At 37.7% G+C, this 15,327-nt stretch overlaps 2 protein-coding genes across 2 annotated transcripts in view; one reads left to right on the plus strand and one right to left on the minus strand.

The window, feature by feature from the left end:
* Positions 1 to 40: 40 nt before the first annotated feature.
* On the plus strand, positions 41 to 10,529 carry RWDD1 (RWD domain containing 1). Its single transcript, XM_031066656.1, has 7 exons — positions 41 to 224; positions 1,571 to 1,636; positions 2,890 to 3,020; positions 3,957 to 4,100; positions 5,096 to 5,228; positions 6,336 to 6,398; positions 8,105 to 10,529. The coding sequence occupies exons 1-7, from the start codon at positions 77 to 79 to the stop codon at positions 8,215 to 8,217; spliced, it is 798 nt and encodes a 265-aa protein (XP_030922516.1). The 5' UTR covers positions 41 to 76; the 3' UTR covers positions 8,218 to 10,529.
* A 1,147-nt stretch (positions 10,530 to 11,676) lies between these two features.
* ZUP1 (zinc finger containing ubiquitin peptidase 1) overlaps positions 11,677 to 15,327 on the minus strand; it is an 8,650-nt gene continuing 4,999 nt past the window's right edge. The window contains 5 exon segments of the mRNA XM_031066655.1: positions 11,677 to 12,389; positions 13,407 to 13,627; positions 13,959 to 14,110; positions 14,736 to 14,904; positions 15,225 to 15,327. The exon segment at positions 15,225 to 15,327 is cut by the window's right edge and continues 49 nt beyond it. Of these exon segments, the coding sequence (XP_030922515.1) occupies positions 12,342 to 12,389; positions 13,407 to 13,627; positions 13,959 to 14,110; positions 14,736 to 14,904; positions 15,225 to 15,327 (693 nt within the window). The 3' untranslated portion in view covers positions 11,677 to 12,341.

A 15,327-nucleotide genomic window follows, 5' to 3' on the forward strand; every position in this document is an offset into this window, starting at 1 on the left:
GGTTCGAGCGGCGCGGCTCGGGGGGGTGCTCGGGGTGTTGGTTCCCTTTCCTTGGCCGGGAAGAGCAAAGCGCTTGATGGCCCCTGTGGCCCCGTCCGTGGGCGCTGCCCCTGCCGCGTTCAGCGCCGTGGCACAGCAGCCAGCCCGGCGTGGGCAAGCCGGTCCCCTGCGCTGGAAGGATGCTCTTCGGAGAAGCCTTTCAAAAGATGCAGCCCTGAGAATTGGTTTGTGTGCCGAGCGGTTTTCCTATCCGCTAGCAAGCTTGTTGCGGTCGTAAGGCATGGGATGTTTTGGGGTACTTAAAGGTGCTGTTTCCTTCGTAAATATATTGCCAGTACCTGCCTTACTCCGTTGCAGGCGAAAAAAAAGGCAAGCTTTAATTCCTTGGTGCAGCATGTTATACTGCTGCAACTTTCCTGTAGTGGATACATTGGTTCATCAGTTTTTCAGGATTTTCAATTTGCTATCAAACAATCAAGAGTATCCAAATGCTGCCTAATCCAACATGATTTTTGGCATTCTGTATCCAAAGAATATTAAGGGTGGAAAAATTGGAGCATTTTCTGTTTCCTTCCTGCACAGTGTCTACTCTGCCTAGAGTTCCACAGCATCTTACTTGGCAGTAACTTCACCACACAAACATTTGCCCAGTACAATTGCCTATTGCTTCAATCTGAAAATCTTTTCAGGTCTTCGGTTTTATGTTAAAGATTTACGTAAAGGTATATAAATTGATCTCTGGTAGCTGGGGGTGCTGGATATCTGATACTGATATGGAAGTTATATTCTTTCATACAGCCTTTACTCTGATGCTTACTCAGAGTTATTGTTCACTCGTGCTTTTATGCCCAAGAGAGGAGAGGGGAGTAAAGATTGTAGTAGCACATTAGCAATTAGGCAAAACTCGGTTGATCCTTTGAGAGTATGTACACTAATTTGGGCACAGGTTATAACAGAGATGCAGAGCACCTCTTACATGAGTATGTGGTCTGCAGCCCACAATTGTACAATGAGGTTTTTAGCCTGGGAGAGATGCAGTTCACAGCTCTTGCTATGTTGTGTTGTCTATCTTCTAGCTGCCTGATTCACACATTTTCATTCTAGTAGGTTGCTTGGTTAGTAGCATTTCTTGCATTAAGCTGTTTTAAATATAGGTTCAGACATACTGTAAAAATAGTCCATGGTCAAGAGTGCGCTGGACGTTCTTCAGGCACATTTAGTGCAGTAAAGCAGATCAGCTTTGGTAGCTTTCTGCATGCAGTCAGTGCACTGCCAGAAGTTGTTTGATTTGATTTGCGCTTTTTGAAGCAGTGAAACCTCCAGAAGAGAAAGTTTTCCAAAAATGAAACCCTTTGGTATTGTTTGATGATGTGTGGTCTCATTCAAAGAGACTCCAGGCATCACATCGTATGGAAAATAGCTGTTAATTGAAAAGTATTACCTTAATTTGTTAAAAACACTGTATCAAGAGCTTACTTTCTTTATAAGTCCTTTAAGAAGTTCAGTTTCACTGATGTGAAGTAATTGATTTAAGGACTCTCCCTGACTGTTGCTTTTTTCCTTTTAATAGTACTGTCAGAAAAGCCAACAACTTTCACAATCACTGTGACGTCTGAAGCTGGAGAAAATGATGAAAGTAAGTTGATCATGTCTTACTCAGAAACTTCTGTATGTGTTTAAATCTGATTCTATTATTCTATTCTATTCAACAGCTCCACTTGTGTATCTCCACTTAGTGTATACCTCCACTTAGATCCTTATAGGGGCCTAATACAGCAAACATTCCCTTGCAAATATAGTTCAAGGATTTGGGTGATCCTTGTTCAGTTTGCAGAAGTGTTATGCTGTCACTGTAGGACTGCTTTCTGCTGAATCTCAAAGGCTTTGTAGCATAGCTTCAAAAAGCATGGGTTGTCACCATCCTTCCAGTGGCTTACAGACATGTTGTGAGAGGATTTGTTTTCTGGCAACTGTGTGTGTGCCAGCTACGTGGGAGAGTTGAGTCTGTGTGCTGTGAATGTGCAGCCCTTAAGGAGCAGTTCCAGAGCAGAAGGCTGTGGGTCCCAAGTCCCTGTGTATTTTTTGAGTACCAACAATTGCGTGGGCATATTGTAAGCAAGACTTACTCCAAGCAAGAATGAAAGCTGCTGTTCTGGATACTATAACAGAAGGAATAAATTGGTGCTGCCTTTACTTAGTTTGAAAGGAGTAAGCCCTGCTTAGAGCAGGTGTCTGTGTTGCACAGACAGCTGTGCTGCTGAGCACTGTGAGTGTGGAAGTAAGGGAAAGCTTCTCCCTGGTGTTCTGGGAGGATGTGTAAAAGGAACTTGATTCTCTTTTGCCTTGTTTCCATGTTAGCCTGGCTCTGGGCAGCTTCAGATTGAATGCATTTTTTCTAAGGCAGTTCTCTGCTTAATAACTTCTAGTGGACATAGTGTGTTTGTCCACAGTGTGGAGCCCTGGAACCCAACACAGAGGTTGGTACTTCACCCAGGCACACAGAACCTGAGGTGTTAATATGCTGAGATTTTCTCTAGTTCTGTTATTACGACTCTTGCTGTTTTCCAGCTTTAAGTAAAATATGAGGGAGATTACTGCTCTAGTACCTGTCATACCACAGGAGGTTTTTCAGTCTTCCTAAAGACCTCTCAGACTTGAGTAGGTTTTAATAGTTGGTGCAAGTGTGAACTTTATCATCTTAATTTCTTTGAACTCTTGGGTTATGTTTAAATCTGTTCATATTGATTTAAAATCTGTATAAGAAGACTGTTCCTTACAGGCAAGAATATTTTATATTCTATAATCTTTAGGCTGTCGATGCAGTAGGAAAACATACCATTAAAGTTATAGAGTTATCACCATAAGAATATGTGTTTCTTTATCTTGTAGCTGTCCAAACAACCCTTAAATTTACCTATAGAGAAAAATACCCTGATGAAACTCCACTATATGAAATTGTCTCACAGGAGAATCTTGATGATAATGATGTCATGGACATAATAAAACTGCTAGAGCAGCAGGTAAGAAAGACAGAATATCTTGCTACAGCTTGATACCACTTCACACATGGGCTAGAATTTCTCTCTCAAATCAGTTGTTTTCAGAGGTATCTGCTACTGATCTGAAACCTGTTCCATACTATAGAGACTTACCTTGTGGTTTGAGTTTGGTGAATGACATCATTGAGGTAAGATATAGGGCTAATTCAGTGTGTGCAATAATGTAGAATAATGAAACGGAGGTGCACTAGGGTTTCTCCTCTTTTTCACTTCCAGCTTAAGGTGAATTTGTTTAACTCTGTATGTGTGTGTGTATATATATATATAATTTGTGAAAATAAGCCACCTCAGTTTTATCTGGAAATATTAAAAAATGCCACATTGATTCTTGATTCTTTTTGATAACATAACTCTTTGGGGTGGATCTCATCAACCTTTAGGATCAGTGAGAGTGCATTGTGAAGGAAAAAAGGAAGCATTTCTTTGGTTTCAGGAATTTCTGACAAGTCCTCACTGCCTTAAAATTGCCATAATATGTTATATGGCATAATATGAACCGTCTCACATCAAAGGAGCATGAAATAGTATTAAGGAGTAATCTGTTCCAGGAGAAGAAAGATTCTGAGTGACTTGTCTCTTATGATTTATGATATTCAAATTTTAGAGTTGTGTTTCTACTGTAGGTTTTGTTTTATTCATGAAAAAGCCTTTCAGAGGATATCTATAATGTGTTAATAACCCAATCACAGACATTCATCTTTGTGTTTTGCTGCATACCCATTTGGGGATAACTGACTGAATTAACTGGCCCGTTGAATTTGAATTTTACAGCAAGCTTCTGAGACTGGTGCAGAATGTGTCAGCTGTGCCCTCTGCATTTGCACGACATCCTGCTTTCTATAAACATATTTATGCATTCAGGTTCTTCTGTTTGAAGTTGCCTTCTTTTTGTTGTAGGCAGAAGAAAATTTAGGAATGGTAATGATCTTCACTCTGGTCTCAGCAGTACAGGAGAAGTTAAATGAAATAGTGGATCAAATAAAAACACGAAGAGAAGAAGAGAAGAAACAGAAAGAAAGAGAAGCAGAGGAAGAAGAGAAGGTATGTAAAATAATGTCTTCAATGAAAAAGACTTCCAGCTTCTTTAAAATGCATTGATTTGGTGCAGGAGCAGTTCTCAGTTGCTGTGGGAAAGGAACACCTATTCTAAAGATTATTTAATTGAAACATAAGAAGACTGTTTAGTGAACTTAAGTGATCTTTTATTTCCCTTTTTTCTTAAACAGTATTTTTAGAGTCTTAACTGCAAGTTCACAGTCCCTTCTAGCATTACTTCCTAAGGGATTTTTCCCAAATGAAATCACATTTGCTGTAGACAGTTTTTTGCTGGAAGAAGGGGAAGCAAGAGGGAATGGGGAGTAAAAAAGACTAGAATATGTCATGCTGCACATGGGCTCTGTGGTTTGAGGAAGGCTGTCTTCCTTGGTAGACTGAGTGGATAGGGTGAAAGCGGTGGGACCAATCTTCAGGACTGGTTTGCCCTCCTGTAGAATAGTTTCACCATTTGTGGATTGTGCTGTGATAAATCCAACTAATGAGTTTTCACTCACTTTCTGAGAAATAACTGGAGGGTGATGGGACTTGGAAGGTTCTGTATTTCTGAAAATTAGCAAAGAAATTTCTGAGAAAAAATAATCTTTTTTTTTTTTCTGTTTCAGCAATATAAAAGGATTAATGTATTTTAATGGACAATAATTCAGAGTAGATTGCACTTAAGGGTTGATAAGAAGTGCTGCCTGCTTATAAATAAACTGTATTAATGGGGAGTTGTGAACTATTGCACTCTAGGTCCAAAAGGAGTATGCAGGGTTCTTCCATGAGTTTTCATCTCAGTATAGTTCTCTGAGGAGAGACTCCCATGACAAAACCCACAAGAATGTGTTCTTTATATACTCTAAGGATTAGGAGAAATTTCTCAGAATACTTCACAGCAAGCAGTGTTTCTTGAGTGTTGTAATTTAAATAATTAAGAGAATGCTTATCTTCACTTGTAGCTTTGCAAGTTGTGTTTGCAGCCTTGTTTTCTGTTCTTCCAGCAACGTTTTCATGGCACTCCTGTTACCATTGAGAATTTCCTTAATTGGAAAGCTAAGTTTGATGCAGAGCTTCTAGAAATAAAAAGGAAAAAGATGAAAGAAGAAGAACAAGCGGGCAAAAATAAGCTAAGCGGTATGTTTTAATACTGGTTGTGAAATTTCTGCAATGCTATCAGCCTATAATGACAAGTCTAAAAGTAATCTTTACACAGATGATAGGTCTTGGCATCCTGCTCCATAGTCTGCATGGCTTAGCTTTGAACTGGTTCTTTTGTGATGCTGGATCTTCTTTTGACCTGATTACCTGAATAAACATAATCACTGGTGGTCATGCTGTATCACTGTTCTGTTTTCTCCTCACTTCTGGCTAGTTTTGATGAAACTTGACAGAGGTGGAAATTTTAATGGTATTAAGCTTCATAAAAAGCAGTACAGGACAGGGGACATGCTTGATTCCTCTCTGAAGGGTATGCATTTGGGAATCTGCAAAGATGAGATAACAGAAATCAGGCTTCTAGTTTTCCTGTTCTTTAAAGTATTGTTAGTATGTGGTGTCTGTTTTTCTCTATATAAATGTAGTTTGTGAAAGCTTCCCTTTAGAAAACCTAAACCAAGTTTATTCTTGGATGTCATTGGTGTGATTCCAGTATTACCATGGACACCAAGCAGTCTTGCTTGTGGAAGCTTGCATGAGCAATGTAGATGGAAGATAGATGGTTTATGTCAAAGAGTCTTGAGCTTTTCTTCCTGTCCCTCCCAGTCAGAAAAACTTCACTCTTCTGTGGTGTTGCCTTCACAGCTCTGTGTGTGTGTGTGTGTAGGAGCTGGTGATTTGTGTATATCCAAGTTGCTTTTTGAATGGGAGAATTTATAAAAAAAAGGTGGAGGAGTCAGCTGATGTCCTTCCCAGTTCCAACAGAGGATTTGTTGTGGAATGCAAGATGAAGACTAAAGGAATAAGGACTAACCACAGGCTGTGGAGTGTAAATTTTTGCTGCCCCCCATTATTAAACTCTTAATAACATTACAGTGACCCATTTCACTTGTTGGCATGGATGAATTAAAAAAAAACAAAACAGAATGGGGAGCTTACAGAAATGAGCAGTTAAAAACACAAAAGACTGCTAGAATTGGTTGATTTGAAAAGACTAAAATACACATGCTGACTAATTGCTGCCTTGGGTTGAGAGTTGCTTCAGAGCTGTACTTGCTTATATATTAGTTTTTATTTTATTTCTAGGTAAACAGCTGTTTGAAATGGATCACAACCTTGACACCTCTGACATCCAGTTCTTGGAGGAAGGTAAATTCCTATTTGATTCCACTACTGAAAGTCAGTGGCTTAAAAAGGTCAAAGTTCTTAAGCAAAATCTGTGTTATATTTTTGACTTTAAATCTTTTTTTAGAATCCCTTTTACATTGGAAGAACTTTCTGAGAAGTACTGCTTTGCAGAGTGAACAGAATTTTAACTTTTCTCAAAACCAAAACCTTTTCAAGATGATAAAGTGTATTTATTTGCAGCCTTGTGCTTGAGGTGATCTCACTTACGTTGCTTCTGTTTAAATGATTGGACCAGAAGCAAAAATAAAATAAAAAATCCCAACTCAGCCCTGATTTTTTTTTCTGATAGCCAGCCTTCCCTGGCTTCAAGTATAGGTCTTGAACTTTTGTCATCTTTTCTCTGAACCTCAGCACCAATAGTAAACATCTTGCAGGTCAAAATAAATGTTACTGGCTCCTGTGCAACCCAGTTCTTTTTCATGGTTTCTGCAGATGGGCCTGTTACCTTACCTAAAATACTGACCTGGTGCCAGATGAAAATTCTGTAAGCCTGGGTCAGAAAAATATTAAACTTGGAAAACCAGTTGGAGATAAAGCACATAAAAGCACATACAGTAACATACCTGTTTAATTTGCTGTACCGTTTTTAGTATCCTAGTTTAAAATACCTGAGTTTTGAGGTAAGAGAGTTCTTTAATGCAGCTGCATTATCTACTGGTATCTTTCACAAAACACAGGCAGAAGAGGGTCAAGATTCTTCTCTGCAAATAACAATTAAAAAAAGTTTATGAATGTCAGTGAGTATAAACTGGAAATGGTAGTTATGGGGGAGTTTAGTTTCTTTAACATGGAATAATTTAATCTTGTCTTCCTACAAAATACCTAAATTGAAGATTGCTTATTGATAGCACATTTGGCTGCCTCAAGGGAGGAACAGACCTCTACCTGGGCTCTCTGCCCAGATGATTTGGGATTAATATATTAATTTGTAATCCTGTTGCTACTGGTGATTAAAACTCCCATTCTAATTGCTGCTTTCATTCTGTCATAGATGCAACAGGTTATTAATTCTGTTTTAACATTACAGTAGCATGTACTACTAAGTTTCAGAGGATAATGGCATTATCTTCTATAGGTGCCTTCAAGCCCAGTGAAATAATAGAAACTTTATTTGGTGACCAGAAGATGTCACTGTTGATACATAAAAATAAAATAGCAATCTTAGAGTTTTATCTTTAGGTCAGCAGCATCTCTTTCAGAAGAAAATGTGAAAGTAGCCAAAGCTTCATCTTGCTTCTAAAATTTAAATCCGAAAGCAAATGCATGTATGTCAGTATATGGTGTGCAAGGAATTTTTATGAGCCCTGTGCATTTATCTCACTAGGATGGTAGTAATTATTCCAACTGTGAGGTCCTGAGCTCCTGCTTTGGCTGTCCTGGGGAGAAAGAACCTCTGCTTCTGGGAAATGTAAATGTTAATTTCATGCTCCCAATGAATTCTGAAGCTCTGTGTGACATTTCTCTTGACTGGTTTTGATACAAAGAAAAAAAGTTCAGCTGTAAAAAGATAAAATGTGGCATTTACTTTTCCATACCTATTTGATGTATAAAAGCCAAGTAAATTAGCAACTACCTACATTGAAGAACTAATACAAAAAATCTTGTATGTTTTGTTGTTAATGTTTTCCTTGTTGCGTGAAATTAAAGTATCTTTCTATTCCTTACAGCTGGAAACAATGTGGAGGTTGATGAATCTTTATTCCAAGAAATGGATGATTTAGAATTGGAGGATGAAGAGGATGACCCTGACTACAACCCTGTTAATTTAGATAGTGATTAGACTTATTTGAACTGATTCTGTCATCAGTATGGACATATGTAAGGAGAGAGGGGCAGGCAGGAAAGCCACAGCATCTGTGGTCTTAGTAATGTGTATTGTTTTTATTTTTTCTTAATTTTTTTTCCAGAGAAAAAAACCAACATATTTTAAATCCAGGAGAATGGTCTTCTGATGACTTTCACTATAAATAAACTTACTTTAACATTTGAAATGAAAAATTTGAGAAATATTGATCTGTCTGAAAACGCTTTTCTATTTTCTCTAATTTTTTTCCTCCCTACTTCTGTAATTGTCCTTTGAAGAGATGTGGCAACATGCAAGATGGAAAGATGTTACAGCAAGCACTAAACACACCTGCACCTGAATGCTGAGCAGCTTTTCTGCTGTCTTCCACCTGGGATAAACATGGACAGCTTTGGTGAATAAAAAGGGATCACATACTATGCAGTTATTTATTTTTTGTTCCTCCTGTGCAATTTTTTAATAATTCAAGTCAGTTCTGGTGCCCCAATTTATCAGCTGTAGATAGACAGCACTAGTCACCTTTGTTGTATAGCCTTATTAAAGTGTAGTGGAAACCATTTCCATACAATTAGAATTAATTTTTTTGCTATAGTCATGAATAATATTTTTGAAAGGGTGAGTTCAGGTCAGTAGGGGGAAAAAAATCAGAATGTGAAGCCTCTTGAAGTTTGGTTGTTTTCTTCAGAGATGGTTTGGGGTTTTCTGAATGTGTGCCTCAATGAAATTGTATGAAAAATCAAAATTCACCTTAGGAAAATGAGTTTGCTTTTGGCAACAGACTGTATTGAAACACTATGAGTGGAGTGCACATTACAGCAGCAGGGTTTACAGAGTGCTCTACAGGTTTGAATGTAACTGGTGTAGTTCTAGAAGCATTGTGTTGGCAGCCTGTGAAGGTTAGCACAGAATGCAGTAAAGCTACACATCAACTTGGGGATGTTGCCCATCCTTCAGAGTTGTTTCTGGAGCTAACAGCTGTTGGACTCCTCCCTTACCACCTCCAAAAAGCCCAAACTGCAAGATCTGCAGTGTTTAAACATGCTGTGTTTGAAACTGCAGCGCTAGAAGGATGATGGTGTCAAAAGACAGCTTTCCAAACAGAGAGACAGGCACCTCAATGATTAAACACTGTGTGCTGAATTTTAAACACTGTTAGTAGACTGCCTTAACTGTGCCAGCTTCAATCTTTGAAGAGGGTTGCACTAAAGTATCACATTGCTTAGAGGAATAATAAATTTATGAATTTTAGTATTTGAAAATTCCATAGTCAAGATGAGAAGTTTAATTATGGAATTAATTTAATGGTTATAAGATTCTCTGCTCATACCACTTGAGAACATCTGTTTAGGATGACCTCCTTGAACCTTTTTCTTCTTTTCTTCATTCAAGGTGAATGAATTTCTAGTAGATAGAAATAAGTTTTCAAGTACCCTGTAAATACTTTTATAAATTAACCATGTGCCTTTGTTCGTACTGTCGTCCCTTTGATCTTTTTAATTTTGGCTACTAAGAACTCTAGATAAGCATCTAGGTCTCAATGATGTTTTAGGTTTCAAAGCAATAAGCAGGATCTGTGCTCCAACAGAGTTACCAGATACATTAAAAAGTTGTGAGCTAATGTGATATTAAATCTTGTCATTTCCAAAGAGACAGTTGGATTGAAAGCTTCATAGTTACTACATCCAGCTTCCTGGGTAATTGCTAGGATGCTTTAAAATTCTCTTCAGCACTGAAATTATTATTTCTGGTTTGTATCAACTCAGCTGCATAAAACCCCATTTAATTCCTAAGGCTGCTTTCCATTTCTAGCTATGTATGTTTAAAACTGCTGTTTTTTCATAAAAGGAGTGAATTGGAGCTCTCTAAATTTGGACCAAATCCAAGAATCCTGTGTAGTCTGTGCAAATGTGATAATCAGAAAATTTTCCAAGTGGATCACTGATAAGTCATTTACATATGAAAGAAAGTTTCTCATGAATTATATTTCTAGAATAATGAAATTTTCTAGTCTGTTTTCACACTAACATATTTATTGGTTTTCATGCAGAGAATGTACAGCTTAAAAGATGTTAAAATTATGTAAAACAAGTTAAAATGTGAAAATGTGTTTTTGCTGTTATATTTCAAAGCAGAGGAAATAATAAGGGTTGAAGTGACAAAGAAATTGCATAAAATCTGTTCCTCCAGGTCCTTGGAAGAAGTTGTAGCAACTCAGTCTGAACTGCAGATTTGTTTAGCTTTGTTAGCAATTAACATCTGAAATAAAAAGGGAATTTGACTGAGAATAAGCTTGGCTGTGTGTGTGTTAGTTTGCTAAAGTGAACAGAGAGAAGAGATTTTTAGCTGGGAGATTTGAATTAGCTTATCTACTTTGGATTAAATGGAAAACTAGTTCATATTAACTGAATAAAACCTCATTTATAAACTTTGACAGAATTACAGTAATTTAAAATCCTAGTGCTGACAACATTTCTTGTATATTAACTGCCTCAGTCCAAAGCATGGACTGTAATGGATGGAGGCAATAGCGAGTTGCAACACTGCACCTTGACCAGAGTGAATTTAGTTTTGAACAGGCTGAGTGTTTTGAATAGTTGGTGCCAGAGCTCTGTTAAAATTCAGAGGATGGTGCCTACCACATCAAGATGCCAGGGGTATAATCTCAAGCATGCTGCAAAGCCTAGGATTTTGCATCCAAATTATGATTGCATTATTGGCATCTCTCCTTTTCCTTCCTTCCTTCCATTTGTTTGACACCTGCATCACAGACCAGGGCTAACATGGAGCTGATAGTCCCCCAGTTCCCAGGAACTCTCTTCCCTAGTCTGAGCCCCACTAGTGTCCTAAGTATTTAAACCTTTCACAGCTTAAAGGCCACTACTACACAGCTACTGAATGAATGCATTTTCATAACTATTTTTTTAAAATTTTACATGTATTTCAGAAAGATCAATGATTTATGGATTGTAATATGTGTACATGTTCACATGTTTCACTGCTTCCAAAAACAACAAGTTCTTATTGCCAGAGCACATGAAACATGAGAGAAAGCAGTAAAGGCTCTTACACCTGTATTTAGGTGTCAGCATTGAAAGGGATATATCTAAACTCCAATTACAATAGGTTGATGCATGATACAGCTGGGAAAGCAAAAACAGCCTGTACTACAGGCTGCAACAAGCTCCACCAGCCCTCAGCTCCCCTCCTGGAGGGGCAGGGCTCTCACATTGAACCAGAGCAGCACGTCCTAGGTACAGTAAAGTGCCTCAAACACCCAAGACACTTGTTTCAGCAGACAGCTCCAGTCTCTTAAATGGCATTAACCCTGCACAACAGAGGCACTAGTCAAAAGGCAGTGTCCTTTTGGGATATACGTTATAAAACACAGAAAAAATAGAAATTAAAAAAAAAAGGATGAAGGGAAGATAGAATAAGCACTTTTAAAAAATATATGAATTTTATTCATTCATGGTACAAAAGGAGTATTTTATTCCTCTACCCAAAGAATTGTCTTGCACAGCACCTAAAGCACACACACTATTTTGGACACTGCTTTGTTAGACCTCTTAGCCAATGCCAACACTGATCCACCTCCTAAGCACATGTATTCAAGTGATACATCTAGAGAGGCCAGCTAATTGAAAAGAAGTTTACTGGTAAATTAATCCCTGGTGCAACAGACTGAACTGTAAAGAAATAGAGGACTGGTCACAGTGGCAGCATAAACACATTTACAGAGGTAAACCATGACAGGAACTCCAATGAAGTAGTTCCATAGTATCTTTATCCACTGCTGATTACCAACAGTACATACTTTGCTACAAGACAGTAGGTGTTGCTAATTCTAAGCAACTAAGAAAATAACCCATTTTCTAGTGAGACAAGGACCAGTATACTTCACCGTTACATTTGTATCAGGATGCCAGAGTTTTGACTGAACACAAAAACTACAGGTTTACTCCAGTGTAGTGCTTTCCCAAAACTCCCAAGCACTTATGGAGACACAGTTTAAGTCTAAAAATTGTTGGGTTAAGGTCACAGTCCAGAAGTTTAATGTTTTGCACCCAGCAAGTTCCAGAAGCAGGTTACAAAGGTATCCTTTAAGGAATCTTCTCTGATGTTAAGACCTGAGAAGCACGGCAGCGAGCCTAAAAATAGAGAGGAAAAGCAAATACTTTAATGAACAAAACTAGCACTTAAAAGAGCTTCTTCCAAATTAGCAGTTTAGTAATCTTAAAGAGTGTTAGGGGTTACGTTCCATCTTACTTAAATGGGAGCTTCCAAGACAACACTCTATACAACTGATATTTTTAAATATAAATCAGATTTTTGAAAAGAAGAAAAAAGTGGCAAACCAAAACCAAATGAACACCACCACCCTCACCAAATCCCAAACAACACCTTTTTTACACTGTGTCCTGAATTTTAAGGCTTTTTTCCAGAATGAGGAGAGGATGGTCATTTTTCACAGACACTTCTGACACGTTCAGGGCCAGAAAACACTTAATACCTCATTTCAAGATGCACGTTAAATATAGCTGAGCAAGTGATTCAGTTGCCAGTTTTTTCAGTTTAAATAAAAGTGTGTCCTGAAGCTTGAACATGCTGAACAGTGCTGATACGACACCACAGAATTGGAATACCTCAGAATCAATTTGTAAGTGTAGGAAAGAAAAAGCTTAAGAAACAAAAACCACATTTGACAATCTGCTGAAAACCTCTAAGGTCTTAAAAAAGGTAAAATGCCCCAAAGTCAAACACATGAATAGCATTCATAATAATTTCAACAGCTCAAACCTCTGAACATAATTTTGCACTGTGTTTGTAAGTAACTTACATGCTTACAGTCAGTCATTTGGGAGAAAACATTGTAAGAAAATGGAAAATTTTAAAAAATCCCAATTTACATCTGCAAACAGCTGAAAGCTTCATACAAGACCTAGAAGTTGTCAGCTGCATCAAGGTGGCATTCATTTATATGCAAAATGTTATTGGCTTTGATACCCTGGGATTATATAAGCAGAAAGCAGGAGAGAAAAAGATCAAGGAAAGTGAAAAGATGCAAAAAATTCACCATGCAACCATATATGCATAAGCATTGAAAGAAGAGATGCAAATGGTCTTAAATTTTCACAAACAGAAACTGTTTTCTGAGATATACTTACAGCTTTCTCTTCCAAAGAGAGCACCCCATCTACAGCCACTATCTGATATTGCTTTTCTTTCAGGTTACCCACAAATTTCTGAAGTAGTCTGAGACCAGATCCATCACTGTTTTGTTTCAGCAGTTTCTGCATTTGTTGGGAAGAACATCCTGGGTCAAACAGTAGCAAACATAAGCTTTTGTTCTTCTTCTCCTCTATTCCAACAACAGTACGACTGTGACCTATCATCAAAACAAGAGTTTCAGTAGTTTAGAAACATATAAATCCCATTTACTACCTTGTAACTTATGACTGATTTTCAGATCAAGGCAGGCATTACTCAGAATTTAAGAAGACAGTTATAAGAGTACACGTCAAAAAGTTGAAATCCCAATCACATTCAGCTCTTCCATCCAATAAAAATACAACCTTTAATGTTGCTCTTACGAAATAGGATAATTTCAGGAAATAAAACCAAGCCTTCAATTCAATGAAGAAGGACTAAAAAATGCTGCTCTGAACTGCTGTAAAGAGATAGAGAATGGTAAGAAACCAGCATATTGTGACACTGACCTTGATGTTGCAAGTAGATAGGTGGTTTGGAAGTACACACCACCTTTGCACCACCTTCATTATCTGCAGAATAGTAATGTAAAATCCACTCAAACAAGCGAGGGTGTGTACCCATAGGGCCAGTGGGTTTGTGAAAGTCAATGATTTGGCACCTACAAAACATTGAGAATGAAAACAACAAAATTTCAAGCAGGTTGCTTCTTTTCACCTCTGGGTCCCTGCCTCCTGCACCCAATGGTCCGTACTACTTTCTTATTTTTTAATACAGAAGTAAGGGACACATAATTACAAAGCAATGAAACATATACTATCACAAACTGGAAAATTTATTACATAAGAAACAAATGCTCTACTCTGTTCAGTCTAACAAGAACTTGTGAAACTTGCAAAAATTAATGTTACATTTTTTTGTATGTTATACACTATAGAATCCAATTAAAAGCCATAGAAAATAGCTGAAATTCAGATTCTTCTTGAAAAGAAACTTTCAGAGAAATGAAGTTTTTAATGCTTTAATTTATGCATATGTGGCATAATTCAGCATCAAGTCTCAATGATCTAAGCAGTTACTCAGTTTATGTACCTCCTATAAATAGTTACCTGTACCTGTAAGTAGTTAGACAGCTTCATGCTGCATTAAATCAATTTGTTTATATATGGTTAAATTTAGTCACTAAGGTGGCTTCGTCATCACACAGTTGGGAATTCTAACCTTTAAAGGTACAGCACTTAAATCAGCAGTTAATAATAACAACCACAACAAAAAGCAATATTTACTTTATCCTGAGACTGGTTAATAGTGAATAAATTTCACATGCTCCTATCCATGCTTTGGAACCATGTAATCTGTTGTTGAAGTGAGATGCCCCATGAGGATCAAAACCTTCTCTCCAGGCATCTTCAATCATGGACTGAATCTTTGGGATACTAGGAATTAGTGTAGTATCTGGAACAGAAAAGCTTTTGAATTGTTGTTACAGTGACTGAAATAGTCTATTAATTAAAACTATTCAGCTTCTTTTATAACAGGCAGTTGATGTTACAAAGATGCACCAAAAAAACTAAAGGTAAAACTTCAACCACATAATTTCTTGCCAGTATTCAAGTATTCACCTCTGACTCTTCCACAGAAAGTTCCAGTGGTATAACCACCATTTAATAGGTATCATTGACCTTGTAAAACTTGCTGTGTAAATGAAAAGGCAAAGCATCAGTCAACAGGTTGTCATCCAAGGTACGTGGAACAAGCAGCATTTTGTTTAATACCTCTCAGGCAGTCATTGTAGAAGCTGTTTTGCAACAGTGAGGAAAGGAGCATTTGGAAATTCCTGTAACCACAACCCCAGCCTCTGTCACCCAAAGATGAGTG

The sequence above is a fragment of the Geospiza fortis genome, unplaced genomic scaffold (assembly GCF_000277835.1).
Source record: "Geospiza fortis unplaced genomic scaffold, GeoFor_1.0 scaffold98, whole genome shotgun sequence".
NCBI classification, from domain to species: Eukaryota; Metazoa; Chordata; class Aves; order Passeriformes; family Thraupidae; genus Geospiza; species Geospiza fortis.